The sequence below is a fragment of the Podarcis filfolensis genome (genome assembly GCF_964270895.1).
Source record: "Podarcis filfolensis genome assembly, chromosome: 12".
NCBI classification, from domain to species: Eukaryota; Metazoa; Chordata; class Lepidosauria; order Squamata; family Lacertidae; genus Podarcis; species Podarcis filfolensis.
Window position 1 is genome coordinate 38658506 of NC_139614.1, and position 17972 is coordinate 38676477.

Genomic DNA, 17972 nt, shown 5'->3' on the forward strand with positions numbered 1-17972 from the left:
GGAGTCTTCCGGCACCACATGTTTACCTAGAGGTCCTGGGGACATTATTCCATTTGACTTTGCCTTCTGCTGTGTTTTGCAGACTAGCTGTGGCTGAGGCTCATCCAAACGCCCCTGACAGGATATGATTCAACACAGCACGTCTAATGGTTTCTTAAAATACTGCTGTACATAAGCCAATCTTGGCTACACAGCAGAATTGATTACTTGTGTAATTTATATTGGAACATATTGGCTAGACCTTGATTATTGTTTGGGCAGTTGCTTGTTTAACCAAAAAGCCATTTGAAGATCTCCTGAATTGCCAGGGTTAAATCAGTTTTACTGCCAAGAGAGCAGTTCTAAATGAAGTCTCTCTTTCTACATGTTAACAATCTTATTCTACAGCAAGCCATTTCTGTGCTCTAATAATTTGATATTGAATATTTCCAGGATAAACAAGCCCCAGACTTACTCAAAGACACATGCACACACCCTCAACATCTGTTTCTTATATCTATCATTCTTCTTTCTTACGCCATTCTATGCCAGGGCTCTTGAGAAGTCTGACTGCATCTCCTGCCAACTGAGACCACATACACAAATGTAAACAGTGTTATACTGACTATATATATATATATATATATATATATATATATATATATGGTATATAGTGCTCCTTGGTAAGATTACAGGTTCCAAGTCTTACAAAGCACAATCTCATCTTTTTGAAAACCACAATGCAACTCTTTTAAACATAAAACAAAACAAAAAAATGGTTACAAACGGCTTTGATAAATAGTATGGTAAATCAGGGGCTCAAGCTGGTTAGAAAAGGTCTTTCATTTTAGTGCATAAGATTCAAAATCCTAACACCAATAGTTAGGTTTGATGTTGAATAAAAGGCAATACAAAACCTAACAAAAAATGTAAATGGACGATAGAATTAAAGGCGACTGTACAGGATCACTAACATCACCAACACAACTACAGTTGGAAACAATTTTCCAAGAACAGATTCAAATTAATCTACAAAGAACTATTTATGACAGAACTAGTTTCATTGCCCTGTGGATGGCCTATATAGCATGATTTAGTAAAATCGGAGTGATCTGTGTGACACACTTCACCTTTGCTGTTTGCCCTGAAACTTTGGGCATCAGAGGACACAGGCTGTTACTATACTGAAAACACATGATTGAGTCAACTGACACAAGAGAAAATTTACTCCACTCCAGTTTGCTGCATTCCAAAAACTGGGTAAAGCCTTACAGAATGCTGCAGACTGCCTGTTCACTGAGCCTGTTTTATCTTCCTTATCTTGTCTGCTCTGCTTTTTCTTATTAATTCCCCCTTTCCACTTGTGTGTTATTGGGGAGGGAATATACAGCAAGGTTTGGAGGCACAACCATTTAATTTGAAATTTGAAATGTGAAACATGACTTTATTGCCCTCAGTTTTATAGTTACCAGTATCTACAAATAAGACATCTGAAGATAACTAGATAAACATTAGTGCTCATGTTAACACCTTTTGAAAATCCTTAACGTTTTCTAATGCATCATAGTTAATACTGGGGCTGAGCAGCTTTTCTTCCTGTTTACGTTAAAAATGGGACACCTTTTAAGGCACTGAAAAAAGGGATAGAATCAGAAGAAATTCATTTTCTCGATCATAAATCAAATCTTCTAATACATAGCACCTGCATTTTATTGAAAAGAGCAAATTCTGGCTCAGGACTGCAAGCTAATACAGTGAATGCTTCCTGTAGTGAAAAGAAGAGAGATCAGAACCATAATTCAGTTAGAGGAAAATGGCCCAAGTTTTATTTTTGCCTAAACTATCAGTAGATTTCCTCTCTCTTAAACAGGTCGAGCTTTGAAAGACCACAATTTTAGGCATCAATTTAGGTTGATTTGGTTTCTTTTGTTGACTGCATTTCAGCATGAAGCTTCTCCGTACTGGTCAGAAGAGCAATAGGCTCTGAGCAGCAGAGCAGTCCTGGGGTTTTGCTTCTGCCGATTGGTTGTTTGGATTTATTTGCTGATTTATGGCATTGCCTCTATTAGGTTAATTAAAAAAATAATCATCTACGATCATCTGCAATTCTTTGTGAGACACGATGTGCAAGTGATTCAATCTATGCACCCCTTTCTACCACTTGACTAGCCCTGTTCATGTACATATGGCATGTTTACACTTCTGCACTATCTTGCCACTGGGTGACAGCCAAAGCATGGAAACAAATGCCCCTTTCAGGCAATCAGAATCACTGCACCGCTCCGTGAATATCAAGTGATTTAGGCAAAACAGAACAGGAGGAGCAGAAGATAGCTATCTCCTTGCAACCGTGTTGATATATAAGCAGAGAACTGTGACTTTCCTCATATAGAGTAAAAGCAAAGGCCGACCTGAACATTTTACTGGAACATTTCTCATGAAATTTTAATGCTGGAGCCTCAAACTGTACAAGCTTTACATTATGCAAGTCAAATATCAACAGTTCTCTTTATAAAATACCAGCCCTCTTCAGTTCACGATCATAGTGTGCAATGCAGGGGGGTGGGGGAAGAAAAATTAGTTTGGTATTTGTTTAGTTTCCATGTACAGCTACTGAAATATTCAGTTTAAATAGCACTTCAGGAAAGCACTCTTAGAGCTCCAAGTATGCAAATTATTTTTTCAAGCCTAGATGTGCAGAAAAGTTGGCAAACATGCTTCACCCAAAAGCACCTCTAAACATAAATTTATAGTCCAGTTTTAGGTGGCTAGGATTCAGATATTACCTGGGCAGAGGCCACAGCTTGGTGGTAGAGCATAGGGCCTGGAGGCAGTAAATTCTGGCATCTTCAGGTGAAATGGACTGCTGCTTACTGAAGAAGACTGTACTACACTAAATGGACCAGTGGTCTGAGTCACTATAAGGTAGCTTTGTAGGCTTATTGGGCTTCAATTTTCCAAACCTTGGAAGGTACTATTATTCTTTAGTTCTCCTACATATCTTCGTACAATGTGGGTGTATGTATATATAAAATACTATTAGAATGCAAGTGAATTCTTCTGATTTACAAAGTGGACTATTGAAGCTCAGAAAAAATTACTTTCCCAATAAAAGAGTCCCTCTCTACATAATCTGGCTTCCATGTTACATTACTGCATGTTTGGACACAGGGGCCAAAGACCCAAAGATTCATCAAATGTGGGTCACAGCTCTGAACAGCTGTTGTCTCCTTTCTTCCACTGGGAGTTTACAAAGCAGTTTGTAATATGACATCTAGGAGTTCCATTTAAACAACATTTTTTTTATTACACTGGGTTAAGCTAAAGAAGTTGTTTGGATTTGGGCCAAATATTACAAATACTATATTACATATTCTATGCTTGTAGTATTTGTAAGTATATTTCATGTCTTCACTGACATTTCACTGACTTCACAAAAAAAGAATCTACCGTATTTTTCGCCCTATAGGACACACTTTTTCCCCTCCAAAAATGAAGGGGAAATGTGTGTGCGTCCTATGGGGTGAATGCAGGCTTTCACTGAAGCCTGGAGAGCGAGAGGGGTCGGTGCACACCGACCCCTCTCGCTCTCCAGGCTTCGCGGACCTCTCCGCAAGCAGCGGGAGCGCTCCCGCTGCTTGCGGAGAGTTGCCTGGATGCCGAAGCCTGCGCGTGCTGAGATCAGCGCGTCCAGGCTTCGCGGACCTCTCCGCAAGCAGCGGGAGCACTCCCGCTGCTTGCGGAGAGTTGCCTGGATGCTGAAGCCTGCGCGCGCTGAGATCTGCGCGTCCAGGCTTCACGGACCTCTCCGCAAGCAGCGGGAGCACTCCCGCTGCTTGCGGAGAGTTGCCTGGATGCCGAAGCCTGCGCGCGCTGAGATCAGCGCGTCCAGGCTTCGCGGACCTCTCCGCAAGCAGCGGGAGCCAGCGCTCGGCTCCCACGGCTTGCAGAGAGCTGCCTGTTTGGGGGCTGAGGTCGGGGGAAGCTTGGGCCTCCCCCGCCCCAGCCCCACGCCTGGGGGGGGAAAATAATTTTTCCCCCTTTATTTCCCCCCAAAAAAACTAGGTGCGCCTTATGGGACGGTGCGTCCTATAGGGCGAAAAATACGGTATATTGTTGAACAACTGGAGCCTCATTCACAGCCAATTATTTTATTTCTGTAATAAATATGATAAACCAGGATATTCCATTGCATAGATGCCAGCTCTATAGGGCTGAGGCATCTTCAGCCCCCCTAAGTCTGCTGGGATGGGGCTGAGCCCCTCCAATCTTGAGGGGGCAGAAGAGGCTGAGTCCTTCCTTGCCCGCCCCTCCTCCCTTTTTGTCTGCTGTGCTCAGCCGCCTTGGGAGATGCTGCATAGCATCTGTGACAGTCGCATGATGTTGTGATGCACGTGACATATCACACAAACACACACATGCCCCCTGCCCAATGTTGGACACAACTCGGTGCCTCTGTTCCAATGTATGCATAACATTTTGTTTATAAAAAAAAAAAATGAGGAACTTTTTCTTGTTTGGTGCCTTCATTATACATCTTTAGTCTCCAGGCAAAAAGATCCTCTTCAACCAGGCCTTTGGATGATTAATATTCTACAGTCTTTTAGATGTGTTTGTGGATGAGGGGAGTTATTGCTTCATTTTGTTTTTGTTTTAACCATTTGTTTTTGTGCTTTTATTTTGTGCTTTTGTGTTCTTATCTTGGGAACCGCCCTGAGATCTTCAGATGAATGGTGGTATATAAATTTAATGAACAGCAACAACAACAACCACTATAACTACCACTACTACTACTACCACTACTACTACCACTACTACTACTACTACTTACATCATATTTTCAGGTTCTGTTGCACAGGATCCCACTGCTTTGTTGACATTTACGAGGAGAGCCTGATTGGTTCCAGTGAGTAAAGCGACAAGGGACGGGATTCCACCACATCTGCGGATAATGCTCCGATTTGCTTGTTCTTGGCAACATTCACCTAGCGCTCCAACAACATTCACAAGGACTTCTTCTGGCTGATCTGTTAGTAGGCCAACCAAAGTTTCTATAGCTTTGTACTCCCGGAATCTAAAACAAAATAAAGTAAAATAAAATATCAGAGTTAACTTCACCAGGACAATATTATCCTGAAAACATTTATGGAGCTAATCCTTCCGAAATCACAAATTGGACACAATATTTCAGGAACTCTTTAAAAAGCATTGGCTTTTTACGTGGTGCATGTATTAGGCTTTAAGGGCATATCTGCACTACACGTTTAAAGTACCGTATTGGTCTGAATATAAGCCGCACCTTTAAAAATCGGGGGGGGGGGGAGAAAAAAGACAATACCCGAATATAAGCCGCTCCCTTAAAATTCCGCAGGAACTAACACCTGTTCTGCTTTACCGTATGTCTGTTTCACCAGCGAGATCATAAAAGCCTATTTTTGTAAGGTCATGAATTTAAGCCGCACTTTAACTTTTCACAGTCGGAATTTGGGGGGAAAAGTGAGGCTTATATTCAGGCCAATACGGTAATTCGAAATCAGTTTAGCTGTAATTGTTAACTTCAAAACCACAGGGAACTGTTGAGTTTGATGAAGGTGTTGAAAACTCCAGTAGAAATTCCTTAGCCTTTTTTACAGTTCTCACAATCCTTTAAATAGTTCTTAAAGAGATTTGAAGCTGAATTATATATAATACAGATATAGGAAAAGGTTCTCCCATCTCCGGAGGAGGTACATGGGATAGGGTATGTTGTATGGTGGCACTACAAATATGGAAACCTCTCTCTCTCTCTCGAACTGGCAACTGTCATTTTGGCCAGTATTAGTAGTGCGCTGCTGCAATTAAGGACCTGTGGGTATAGGGCAATATACAAATTTAATAAATAGTAATGAGTGGCTGGGTGGTTCCATGTGTGGCCTCTTTAGGATGACAGTTTTCAAAATGGGTTGGCTTTTTTTTTTACTTGCTCTTGTACCCTGCCATGGGACCAAAAGAGGATGCTAAAAATATCCTTAAATAAAATACAAAAATCACTGTCACAATTCTTTAAAATACATGTCTATATTCATGAGAGCTAGCAGCACCTCTTAACATAATAGGATAGCTCCTCTGCTGCTCTGGGCAGCCAGGCAAGGCATGCAGGCTCCCCTGGGCACCTTGGTGGAAGCATTTGGTCACTGAAAGAACCCTCCCTAGTTGGCTGGTGGTGAGTGGAGCGTGCAGAGGGGTTCGGAGGGAAGAAAGGCAGAGAGAGTGGGCAAGAGTGGCGGGGGGGGGGGATAAAGGAAGGGATGGAGGAAGGAGACAGAAGGAAAAGCAGCAAGCAGAAAGGCAGGCAGGCAGGCAGGCAGACCAACGGAAGCGGAGGTGGGGCAGTGGAGCAGAGCAGAGGAAGTCACTGGCAGAGCATGAAAGGCAACGAAAAGCAATCTTTTTGAGTTTCTTGTCTATGGTCTCTCCCAGCTTTGGAGGTGCTGATACACCTTGTGTTATGTACTGAGTTGAATAGGATCCAAAATGCAGCAGTCTGATTGGTCCTAGAACAATGCAGCGGTATGATTGGTCTGCAGGAGCCACCCAATCCAGCTCCAGATAGAAGTGAATCCACAACCTGATTGGCCTACAGGAGAATTCCAGAATTAGCCAATCACGTGCAGCCCATTGTGTAAATAATGTATATAAAGCAGATACTTTGGGGGGACTTTCATTCCTCCTCACCACTATGAGCTGAATAAAGAGCATGAAATCCACTCTCGACTCTGAGTATATTTCACCGTGCCAAGGGTGAAAGGGTTTTTTTTTGGGGGGGTGCCAATACAGCTTCTTGCCAAGGGCGCAAGATAGGGTACACCTCTGAACACGAATGCCCATTTGCAACATCTAAAAGGTGACTTTTAATCATGCGTAGAGCTGTTAAATCTCTCTTCCTTGGATGTTTGCTTTGTCTCTACATGAAAAGATGCTAAATACATATAGCTGACAAGGTGAAAATGTTATCCATACTTTGTCACATTTTCTTTGCTGATTGCACATTTCCAGATTGCTCCGGTCACTGCTGCCAGAAGTTCTTTGTTTCCAGAATTACCAAGCAATGTAGCAAGAGGTTTTAGGCCTCCATGCTGCCTAACGAGCTCACGTGTTTCCTGGTCTTCAGCACACTATGTAAAAGGGAAAAAAGCCAGAAAAAGTATGAGCATACATAGCTGAGGCCTATAAAACAAGCTTACACAATGAAAGTAATGAGAGCAATCCAGAGCAATGCTGCGTGCTGAAGTCATAATAAGTTAAATGGAACTTGGGCCCATTTAGCCTTGTCTCTAGTATGTAATCAAAAGCCTTTTCCAGTCAAAAGCTTCATTTGCAATCTAGTGTAAATATGCTGCTCCTGTGCCAGAAGACTTCTCCACTAACTTCATTGTTAAAGGTGGCTCCTGCATCCATGATGGATCTGTCTCCGATAACAAAGTCAACGAGGAATCCCCTTCGAAGCAGACACTTTATGGAGCAGGATTTCAGGATCTTCAATCAGGTTGAACACATTAAACGTCAGGGTCCCAGATTAGGGAACAACACACACACACACACACACACACACACACACACACACACCCTAGAGAGCAACGGTTCTCAACCTGTGGGTTCCCAGATGCTGTTGGACTACAACTCCCATGCTAGCTAGGGGTGATGGGAGTTGTAGTTCAACAACATCTGGGGGTCCACAGATTGAGACAGGCTGCGCCAGAGGGTTTTTACATAGCAGTGGAACCACTACAGCAGTCCCAATCCTGCTGCACGCAGAGGACAGGATGGGAGGCTGGCTGGTTGTTGCGCCCGTCTGGAACTGGTGCAGCAGCTGGGGCTGACTAGAACCCGATGGCGTCATGTGACAGCAACAGGGCTACCACAACAACCAACAGCTCAGTCCTGCCCCTCTCTCCTGCCAAAAAGTCCCATTTCAGCACTTCTACCGGCATGTTTGACATGTTTGGGTACCTCCGCCAGCCTGCACGTCAGGTAGACAGAAAGGGAAGCTCCACACCAGCCAACCCTGCCCCAGCCCGGCACAAAGGGGGGTTGGATGACTTTGTAACCTTCCTAGCTGTACCGTTGAAATTGCAAGGCTGTACTTATTTTATATGCTTTGTAGCCATTTTGACTAGGGCATCCAATACAGTTGGCAGGATCTTACAAAGCAAGGCATGGACATGTCGCGAACTGGGTTGCTTCCTATTCCTTACGGAACTTTTTGCTCTAGTTGAAGTACTCGTCTGCCTACTTCACCACAATCATACTTATAAACTCAAGTTAACTATGGAGTTTTTCAGTCCTCTTGGTAGGGTAGGAGGATACAACTCGCTTTCCAATATTGCCCAACCTGTGCAATATTACTAGATGAAATAATATGCAGGAAACCTCAACTGGCCTGGAAGAATCCCTTACCTTAAAAATAGCACTGGCACAATGCATTTGAAGTTCTTCATTGTCACTGTTCAGATTTTTCACAAGATTCTCTATCATCTTCTCATTTTTAATTGCGAGCCTGTAGCTTGGCTACAAAGGCAAGTTTTATGTATTAAGTTAAGAGATGTATTAACAGATAAATTGCTATTATTCAAAATGCAAAACACGATAGTAGAACCTTGATGACCCAAACCATATTTATGCAGAACCTTTACAAGGAACGCTCTCTAGCTTGTTTACAATAAAATTGTTGCTTCAAGTATGGCAGCACACACCATGGGCATAAATATACTAAGATACTAAGTGGTCCTGAGACTCCGATTAGAACAATCCACCACATAGTTCTATAGCAAAGATCCTAAGCTTCATAACCAGAAGATAATTTGTCCTGTGATATTATAATTCTAGGTTATGCTTCTCTAGATAAAAATGTTAAACACTGTTTTCTCCTTGTTTGATCTTAACATTTGTCGTAGAAGAAAACAAATAATTAAGATGAAAACTATAAGAAACTACTTCAGTACAGTATTTCATACCTTGGACATGCTTCCAAGATTAAGTACTTTTAAGTCTCACTCAAGTCAAGTCATTTTATGACGGTCAATGGGATACATTTCATTATGCTGTTTAGCACTCCCATTTAAACCAGTTAGAAAAGTACTTAACTTTTGTTGCAGATGAATTATTCTGTCACTGCAAGCAAGTAACATCAATCTACCTGTTCAGCACCGGAATGGTGCTTCTTAGTAGGGAAGATGGATCTAGAAGCTGGTGTGTTAAGAGTGCTTGATCTAGCAACAGGTAACAGGGGACTTTTGCATGGTTATACAGCCTGTTGCTAAATATAAAAAATGCAGGCATACTCAAAAGTGTATAAGGGTTTTTTTCATTGTAATTTGAGCTTTTGCCATAGGTCAGTGTTGGAGCACATGTTTTACATGCCAAAGGTCCAATGCTCAGTCTCTAGGTAAAGCTAGAAGAGTCTTGTCTGAAATCCCAGAGACGTGCTGTCATTAATGTAGATACTACTGAGCTAGGTGGACCAAATGTCCAACTCAGTATAGGATATAAGATAAGGTGTCCCTTTGACTATTGGCAGAAGATGCTATTTTCATTTTGTATTGTGTAATGTTTAATTGTAGCCATCAATGGAGTCACATTTTTATTCATTAAGATGTTAAAAAATATTACTGAATGAACCTGAGATAAGAGCTATTTTATTAACTGAATTCATTCAATATTTGGTGGGATATTTGTTACATATCATTCGTAGTGCTTTTTAAAAAACCACAGTTTTAAAGCATTTGTACACTTTTTGCTGGATCTTAGATTCTGCTCTATTTCCACCTGCAGAAAAGCTCAGATGCTTACCTCAGATGCACACTCTTGCAAAGTTCCTACTACGGGTATTAACATATTTGAATGGGGGGACTTCAGTAACTGAGCCAGCAGAGGGATGCCTCCGGCTTTACGTATTGCTTCTTTATTCCTGGAACTTTTGCTACAGCTCCAGAGTGCCAAAGCTCCACATCGTGCCACTTCAATCTCTTTTCCCTGGAGTGGAGTGAGACTTGACGATCCCATTGATGAGCAGTCCAATAGCCCAACCTGATAGAAAAAGACAGATCGCTTATTGTCTTTAGTGAATGTCAGCAATGAAGGCGACTGTAGTGTGCCCATACCAGAGAGCAGCATTGTGCATAAGACGCATCTGCCTGTAACTGATGTACTGAAGGTGAGTGAAAGAAAGAGATTACACCTGTTCTCACACTGACGTTAGCTTCTGGGCCCAATTCAAGGAGTTGTCTAAAACATTAAAGCATCTGAAGACTGCCATACTTCCACTACCATGAATCCCTACTGAGATTCTGTGGCAAAGCCTTTTTTGCATGCATCTTCTGAGAGGTGTGTTTCATGGCTGCCTGTGGCCAACATGGCCTTTAAAATGTTTAGTCCAAGCCTCTGGAATTCCTTCCCTAAGAAACTTTGTCCATATCTTAGCTTTGTGGTGCAAATAATGATAACTTTAGCTTGTAAGGCATTTGACATTCATTGGTACATTTGAACTTATATAAATTCTGACCATCCTTTCCTGTTAGTTTAAATTGGGTTTTTTATTTTTGAATTTTAAAATCATGCTGTGATTACAATTTTAGTGTGTTGTTTCAGAGTGTTTGCTGAAGACACTGCCTTGAGTATTTTTTTTCTTTAAATAAGGCAGGTTATAAGTTATACTATAAACTTTCCAATGAAAGGATTGGCATGAGCAAAGGAATAGAAGCTACCACAACATTGATTTCTGGGTTGGAGCAACTGAAGCAAAGATGATGTTGCAGAAATGACTACCTGCTATCAAAACAACAAAAGAAGATAAAGTGAAGATGAAAACTGTGATGCCAAGATTGATTGTTGTTTATCAGGTCTACTTACTAGTCTCTTGATTCCACCATGCTGCCGGACTGTTCTTCGGGCCCTCTTGAATCTGGCCACATTGGCTATGGTTTCAGCTGCCAAACATTTCAGATCTTGGTCTAGAGAATCAAGTATCTTAACCATGATCTGTAATCCTCCAAGATCAGCAATTGTACGTCTGATTTGTGGATTTTGGCTAATTTCCTTCAGGATTTTTAATGAGCCAATCTAATCAGAGAAGAAATTACACAAGATTATTTAACGTGGATATAGAGTTTGATTATTCAAGTAACATACGCTAAAATACTGTACGGGCTGTTCTACATCTTGATGTAGAATGTCGTGATGCGGGAGGGTAGACAGTTGAATGCAAAGAAGGTAAAATCATGTGGCATTGTGAGACTGCTCTCTTATGAGATTGTCCCCAGAATGGATGGGGAAAGCAGGGCTAAGCAGCAACTGCCTTCTGACTCAGGATAAGGAAAGTAACAGGAAAAAGGCACTAGAAAGTGTGGGATAACACTTCCTTTGACACAATGTCATCTAACCTTGCTGCAAACAAAACCAGAATGAACACTCACTAAACAAGTGCCTTAGCAGAGCAACTTCATAAACGCTAGAAAGCATTTTGAGGGAGACTGAGAACAGCTCTGAAGTTCAGAGCTGTTTTATTTTCGTATTATATTATAGACAATACTAAGCTGTAGTTGCATTAAGGAGTAGGAGACCCAGTGCTAACTGGGAAGTATCTGTCCTGGAAGTAAATATATAATTGCTGGATGACAGCTTCTAGAATCCATATAAAGCACAATTCAATACGACAATTTAACTCACCTTACATTTGATTTCTTCGGTATCAAGCAAATTAATCAGCACTTCAAGGCCGCCAACATCTCTGATTGCCAACTGACAAGTTTCTTGAGACAAGTTGAAATCTCTCATTGAACACAGCGCAATTACAGTAGCTGTCTGGTTGCCAGCCTACAAAACAGAGAAATTTAAAATGTACAATTAAATACAACTTTGTACTATACAGTTGAGGGAGTTGGATATGTTTAGCCTGGAAAAGAGGAGATTGAGAGACGATATGATAGCCATCTTCATCTATCTCAAGGGCCGTCACATGGAAGATGGCGCAAGCTTGTAGAGTAGGACTCGAACCAATGGATTCAAGTTACAAGAAAGGAGATTTTGACTAAACATGAGCAAGAACATTTTGATGGCAAGAGCTGTTCGATGGTGGAATGAACTCCCTCGGAAGGTGGTAGACTCTCCTTCCTTGGAGGTTTTTAAGCAGAGGTTCAATGGCCACCTTAATGGATGCTATTAGTTGAGATTCCTGACTGCAGGGGGTTGGACTCCCTGTTCAAAACTCCCATTATTCTAGGTGCATTTTGCAACAGGGAATGTCATTAGTGCAAACACTTTCTGAGCCGTGGGTGCAGTAGTGCACCTAAGATTTCAGATTAAAACTGCAGAATGGAAGGAAAGGAGGACCTTTTTCTGCCTCCCCACTTCCAGCTACTCTCTTAAGACTGGAGAAGAGACCCTCTTAAGAATATTAGGGGGGTGGGCAGGGGAAGGACTACTAGACCATGTGAAAAATGAACGTAATATTTTAGCTGAAGCTTTGCATTCTTGTTATAAAAAAGCGCACCTAGACATTCCGTTGTTGCGCCAACAACCTAGGTGCCATCTAGCTCTAGTTTTCATATCTCAGTTTATAACACTGGTTGGACTAGATCAGGCATAGGCAAACTCGGCCCTCCAGATATTTTGGGACTACAACTCCCATTATCCCTACCTAACAGGACAAGTGGTCAGGGATGATGGGAGTTGTAGTCCCAAAACATCTGGAGGGCCAAGTTTGCCTATGCCTGGACTAGATGACCCACGGGGTCCCTTCCGACTCTATGATTCTAAAAAATATTCTGACACAGAAAAGGCATAGCTAGAAAGAGGACAGAGTAATAAACACAAACAAAATGAAACAGGACAATAGCCATATTGTATCCTTTTTGTTAGAGTCTATTTGTTTATTTATTTCTGATTACTTTTTATTATTTATTTTATTACTACAGCACCCATTGAAGAAAGCCCTCTGGGTGGTTTACAAAAGTCAGTATCATACATACACTATCCTACAAAACCATATAACAATCCCCATGAAAGCAACATAAAGATCAAAACATTTTACCAAAAACTACCATAAAAACAAATCAGCATAAAATTAAATGAAGACCAGCCTGAAACCAGTAAGAAGAAACCAATTTGTCCAATCTAAAAGCATTAGAACATTTGAAATTAAAAGTTCTGCGAGACTGGCACCAAAAAGATTGTCATTTTATTTCTTTATTCCTTTATTTGGACAGCACCAGTGAAGTATAAATATTTCCAAGTCTGTTCAATCAAAGGTATATCTAAATCTGAACTATACTCTTCCTAGCACTGGGTATATATTTATCTATTATATCGTGGCTGACATACAACAATGGCATTCAGTAGCCTCCTTCCACCTGCCTTGCTCCACCCTCCAGTCTCTGCTTCTCAATTTGTATTGTATTATTTTATGCACTGTGGCTTGCCGTTGTTTTACTGATTGTAGTTTAGAAATTATTTATTGTAATTGTTAAAAGCGGATTTCTGTTTAATTTTTTATATGCTGATACTTAATATTATTCTGTACTATTCTAATGATTGTTGAATGTTACTTTATTTCATGTAGGCTGCTTATTTTAAAGTTATGTTTTATTATCACATTTTATCAGCTTGTAAACCGCCTTGGGTATTGTAAGATAGAAAGACAGTACAGTGGTACCTTGGGTTACATACGCTTCAGGTTACAGACTCCGCTAACCCAGAAATAGTACCTCGGGTTAAGAACTTTGCTTCAGGATGAGAACAGAACTTGTGCTCCGGCGGCACGGTGGCAGCAGGAGGCACCATTAGCTAAAGTGGTGCTTCAGGTTAAGAACAGTTTCAGGTTAAGAACGGACCTCCAGAACGAATTAAGTACTTAACCTAAGGTACCACTGTATACAAATTAAAAGTGATGATGAGTGACGATGATTCAATAAGGATGCAATTTTAATCCCACCCCATCTTGACGGTGGAGTGGCAGGTAAAATAATGCAGACATCTCTAAGCTGGCCTCTGCTAGTGGAGAGTACCAACAAAAGAAAGCCCAGAAATGAGGTGTTTCAGTGTGACATTGGGTGCTTTGGAGCCCCAACAATCCCAAGAAAGATATGATTCTAGGAGCTCTCAGGAGACGTAGCCTGGAGCTGCTGCAGCAAAAAACCTCCCCCTCTTTTTGCCCTGGCATTCGATTGGGTGGTGGATCTGTCACTCCATTCTTTGCAAAAATGCTAAAGCAAGTATTTATTCACTCACAATAAATCTCAAGTAAAAAATATCTTTTTTCCTCTGCTTTTCAGGATTGCTTACACCGTTTAATATAGATTTTTTTAAAGCAAAACCACAATAAAATATTTTTCATATGCTCTGACACATTAGTTCTGTAGCATAACCATTACTACTGGTTGCCACAACAATTATTTTTTTCTGTCTAGTAGTTCTTACAGAACGCTTTCAAGGGCAAGTCTTAACAAACATGGAAATGGTTAGTTTTCTATTAAGTGTACACAAAAGCTGCATCATGTTGTTACAGCCATTGAAATCGGATACAGTACGTTGGATGCAAAATAAATTCTACTGGCATTGCAACAATCACTTTTAAAGCTTTAAATTAAAGGCAGATTTCATTTCAGAAAGTCTAGCCCTTCTTATAGGATGGTTCAGCATAAATATCCACAAATTTAAATGAAAATATAATGTGAATTCTAAAAAGAATGTGTACCATGCTCACAGAGAAAACGTTTTCTAACCAATCTCTGGGCGGCAGCTGAATTTCAGCATCAAGGCAAATGACAGCTGTAAATAAAGAAAGCCATCTTTCTGAAAATATAAGAAATAGCCCATTTAACTCAGTGGTTTAAAGGAACAATAACAATTACAGTATTACACAATGCAAAAAAATGTAGAGAGGTGAATACCAAACCGCATACATTAGTTAATATAAAACAATTACAAATATGAAACTTTGTCTGCCTAATGACTTTTCTTGTGAGTAAGCCAAAGTAAGGGGAAATAATGGAAAAGATGTCTCTGTTACTCCTTATAGAAATTTCTCACTTGGTTAGCACAATGGGTCTGGTTCACAAACTCCACAGGCTCCTTGGAGTCCATATGGCTCTTGTAGAATTCGATTCTGAGCATTCTCTTCTACACAGATCACATCCAAAAGAGAAGCAAATGTCTCATTTCCCTGCATATATTCCTATTTCAACTACTCTGTGGGACAAAAGGAGCTCTGTTGTCAACCAAAGGAGACCTTTTGACAGAGAGATTATAAAAAGGACTCCAGCACACATGGATGGATACGGGAATATATTTCAGACTGCTGTCATATCTGCTTGACTATACCTGCCACCTTTTGAAAATGCAAGAGAGAAAAAAAGATGTTCCTCTATATGCACCCATTAATATTATATCCTCCAAAGCACCGTTGTTATTGAACATGCTTTAAAACATGTTAAAGTTTGTAAGCACAATTTTAAAAGCTTGGCTTACAAGACTTTAAATGTCGATCTAGAGCAGTATTGTCAGGTTCTTGGGGGTTTTTTTGGGGGGGGAGAGGTGAATCGAGCAGTATAGATTTAGCAGCCGTTATCTTAATTAACTAACGAAGGAGCTGGGAAGTTTGACTCTTAAAAGTCTATGCTCTGATTACATCTCAGGTTCCATGAGGGCTAAGCTTACGGCATCACAGCAAAGTATATTGCTAATTAAATGAAACTGTGATGCAAAGTTCAGCTTTTTAATTTGAAAAGTTATTTAGTTTATGCACAACTTTTACTTAAGCAGGTGTATTACTAATACTACTATTTATTTAGAAATATCCTTTTATTGGCTGAAGGTGATTTACAAACATACCATAAAAAGAACTAAAAAAGCATATCTATATATATATATGAGAGAGAGAAACATTGCAAAATGAAAACCTAAGGTATTATGTGGTTGCACTGCTTGTTGGAATGAAGGTGTAAGTATCCCAGTACGGTCTTAGCACAGGGTTTTTGTTTTTTGTTTCAAAGAAAAACACAAGCGTGTTTCTAAATGTTCATTTTTCTGCTCCAACTTTTCATTCTATTTTACAGAACACAGGTCAAGCTGCAACTTGTTAGAGATGAGTTATGGACAAGTATAACTGAGTTATGGAATAATTCCTTGCCCCATTTCCTGAATCCTCTGGAGTTCTTGGGCTATAGCCTGGCAGTGAATAAAACATACAGATTAAAATAACCAGGGCCAGTGGAAAATCATAACCATGATAAAAATCACAGATTCCATAATGTTCACATTACATGTCTGTAGCGCGTGGAAAATGACTATTGTTTAAGAGCTAATTAAGGACTGACACCGTCGGGCCTGGTATGTCTCAATAACAAGGGAGTGCATGCAGTAAAATTCAGATTAAAACTATTACCAGGTTTTCTGCTAACAAAACAGAATAAAAAATAATAATCACAAGACACAGAAAGAACCATTCTTTCCATATGGGAATCAAAGGGTGGTTCTGGGCCATTGCTTATACCTCTCAGCTACATGACTCCCTGACCTCTTCATCTTGCAAAGCGTACACAACGTACACTGAGGGAGACTAAACATAATCTGGACTGTGGCTTGTCTCTCGCTGCTAGTAGCCAAGATTTGCACTTGGCAAAAGGAGAAGGGCAGAAATGGGAAAGATGAAGCAGACTGGCAGAGGCACTGGGCCTGTCACTCATATCACTGGTTCCCAGTGAAGACTGTAGAGCAGTCTCGCCCAAACTGCTGCCTTCCAGACATTTCGCACTACAACTCTCATCACTCCCAATCAACGTGTGATGCGTAGTCCAAAACGTCTGGAAGGCTGCTCTAGAGCGTGGCGAGTTCCTCCTAAACACTCCACAAACAGCAATAAATTGGGACACTTCATCGTTCATTTTGTTCTGATATGGTGAGGAACTTGACCATTATGTGATGTACCGTATTTTTCGCTCTATAGGATGCACCCGACCATAGGACGCACCTTGTTTTAGTGGGGGAGAACAAGAAAAAAAATTCTCTCCCTCTCTGTGCAGCGCCCCTTCAGCGAAGTGGCAGGAGAAACGGAGCCCCTTCCATTTCTCCTCCCGCTTCGCTGAAGGGGCGCTGCACAGAGAGGGAAAGCTGCGAAGACTCTCCAGCGAAGCAAAGCCAGGAGAACAAGAGGGATCGGTTCACACCGACCCCTCTTGCTCTCCAGGCTTCAGCGAAAGCAACTATCCCTGAAGCCTCCGGAGTGAGGCGGGAGCGCTCCCACTGCGCTTCGGAGGCTTCGTGTTGCTATCGCTGAAGCCATGGAGCCTGCATTCGCTCCATAAGACGCACACACATTTCCCCTTAATTTTTGGAGGGGAAAAAGTGTGTCTTATAGAGTGAAAAATACGGTAAGCACCAGCGGCTAGCAAACACATACTGGATTTTGCACCTGTAAGAAATAGCAACACTGATATCTTAAGTTCATATTTCTGAGGCCTAAATTGCACACTGCACATTTTAACTGCAGCCTGATGGCACCTAAGTGATTAAAAAGTCCCTTCTGTGGGTGGAAACTGGGAATAGAGAAGGAGCAGGAGGTGCAAGGCATCACTGAACCCCTTCTCCAAGCTCAACTCGCAGACACACAGCAGGAGATGAACCACCACCACCGGGGCTTCCACACATGCATCTAAAACCTCTCCATAAGCTGGTTTATGCAGTCAACATGTATAGGAAACAAATTTGGAGGAAAATTAAATGATATGCTTTCCCTTTTGTTTCAGCAATGAGAATCAGGGCATTGGGAAAAGGGGTGGGTGCCGAGACTGGCTCAGTGTTTTACAGCAATATTGTTAAGTGCACTTTTTGAAAGTCTATAGAAGAGTGCATACCCTCCAACACGTTGAGTCCCAAAACCAGGATGCACATCTCCTGTGTGAGTCACGTGACCCGCACGAGATCACAGAGCCGCTTTTCTCATGGCCATGGTCTAATGGCAC

The 17972-nt window shown here is 41.3% G+C and overlaps 1 protein-coding gene across 1 annotated transcript in view; it reads right to left on the minus strand.

The window, feature by feature from the left end:
• The window catches only part of ODAD2 (outer dynein arm docking complex subunit 2), a 158348-nt gene that overhangs the window by 114317 nt on the left and 26059 nt on the right, over window positions 1-17972 (minus strand). Inside the window, exons 11-16 of the mRNA XM_083580125.1 lie at window positions 11683-11829; window positions 10867-11076; window positions 9808-10044; window positions 8416-8526; window positions 6979-7133; window positions 4811-5053 (exon numbers count right to left, since the gene is read on the minus strand). Coding sequence (XP_083436251.1) covers window positions 4811-5053; window positions 6979-7133; window positions 8416-8526; window positions 9808-10044; window positions 10867-11076; window positions 11683-11829 — 1103 coding nt within the window. The remainder of the gene's footprint in view (window positions 1-4810; window positions 5054-6978; window positions 7134-8415; window positions 8527-9807; window positions 10045-10866; window positions 11077-11682; window positions 11830-17972) is intronic.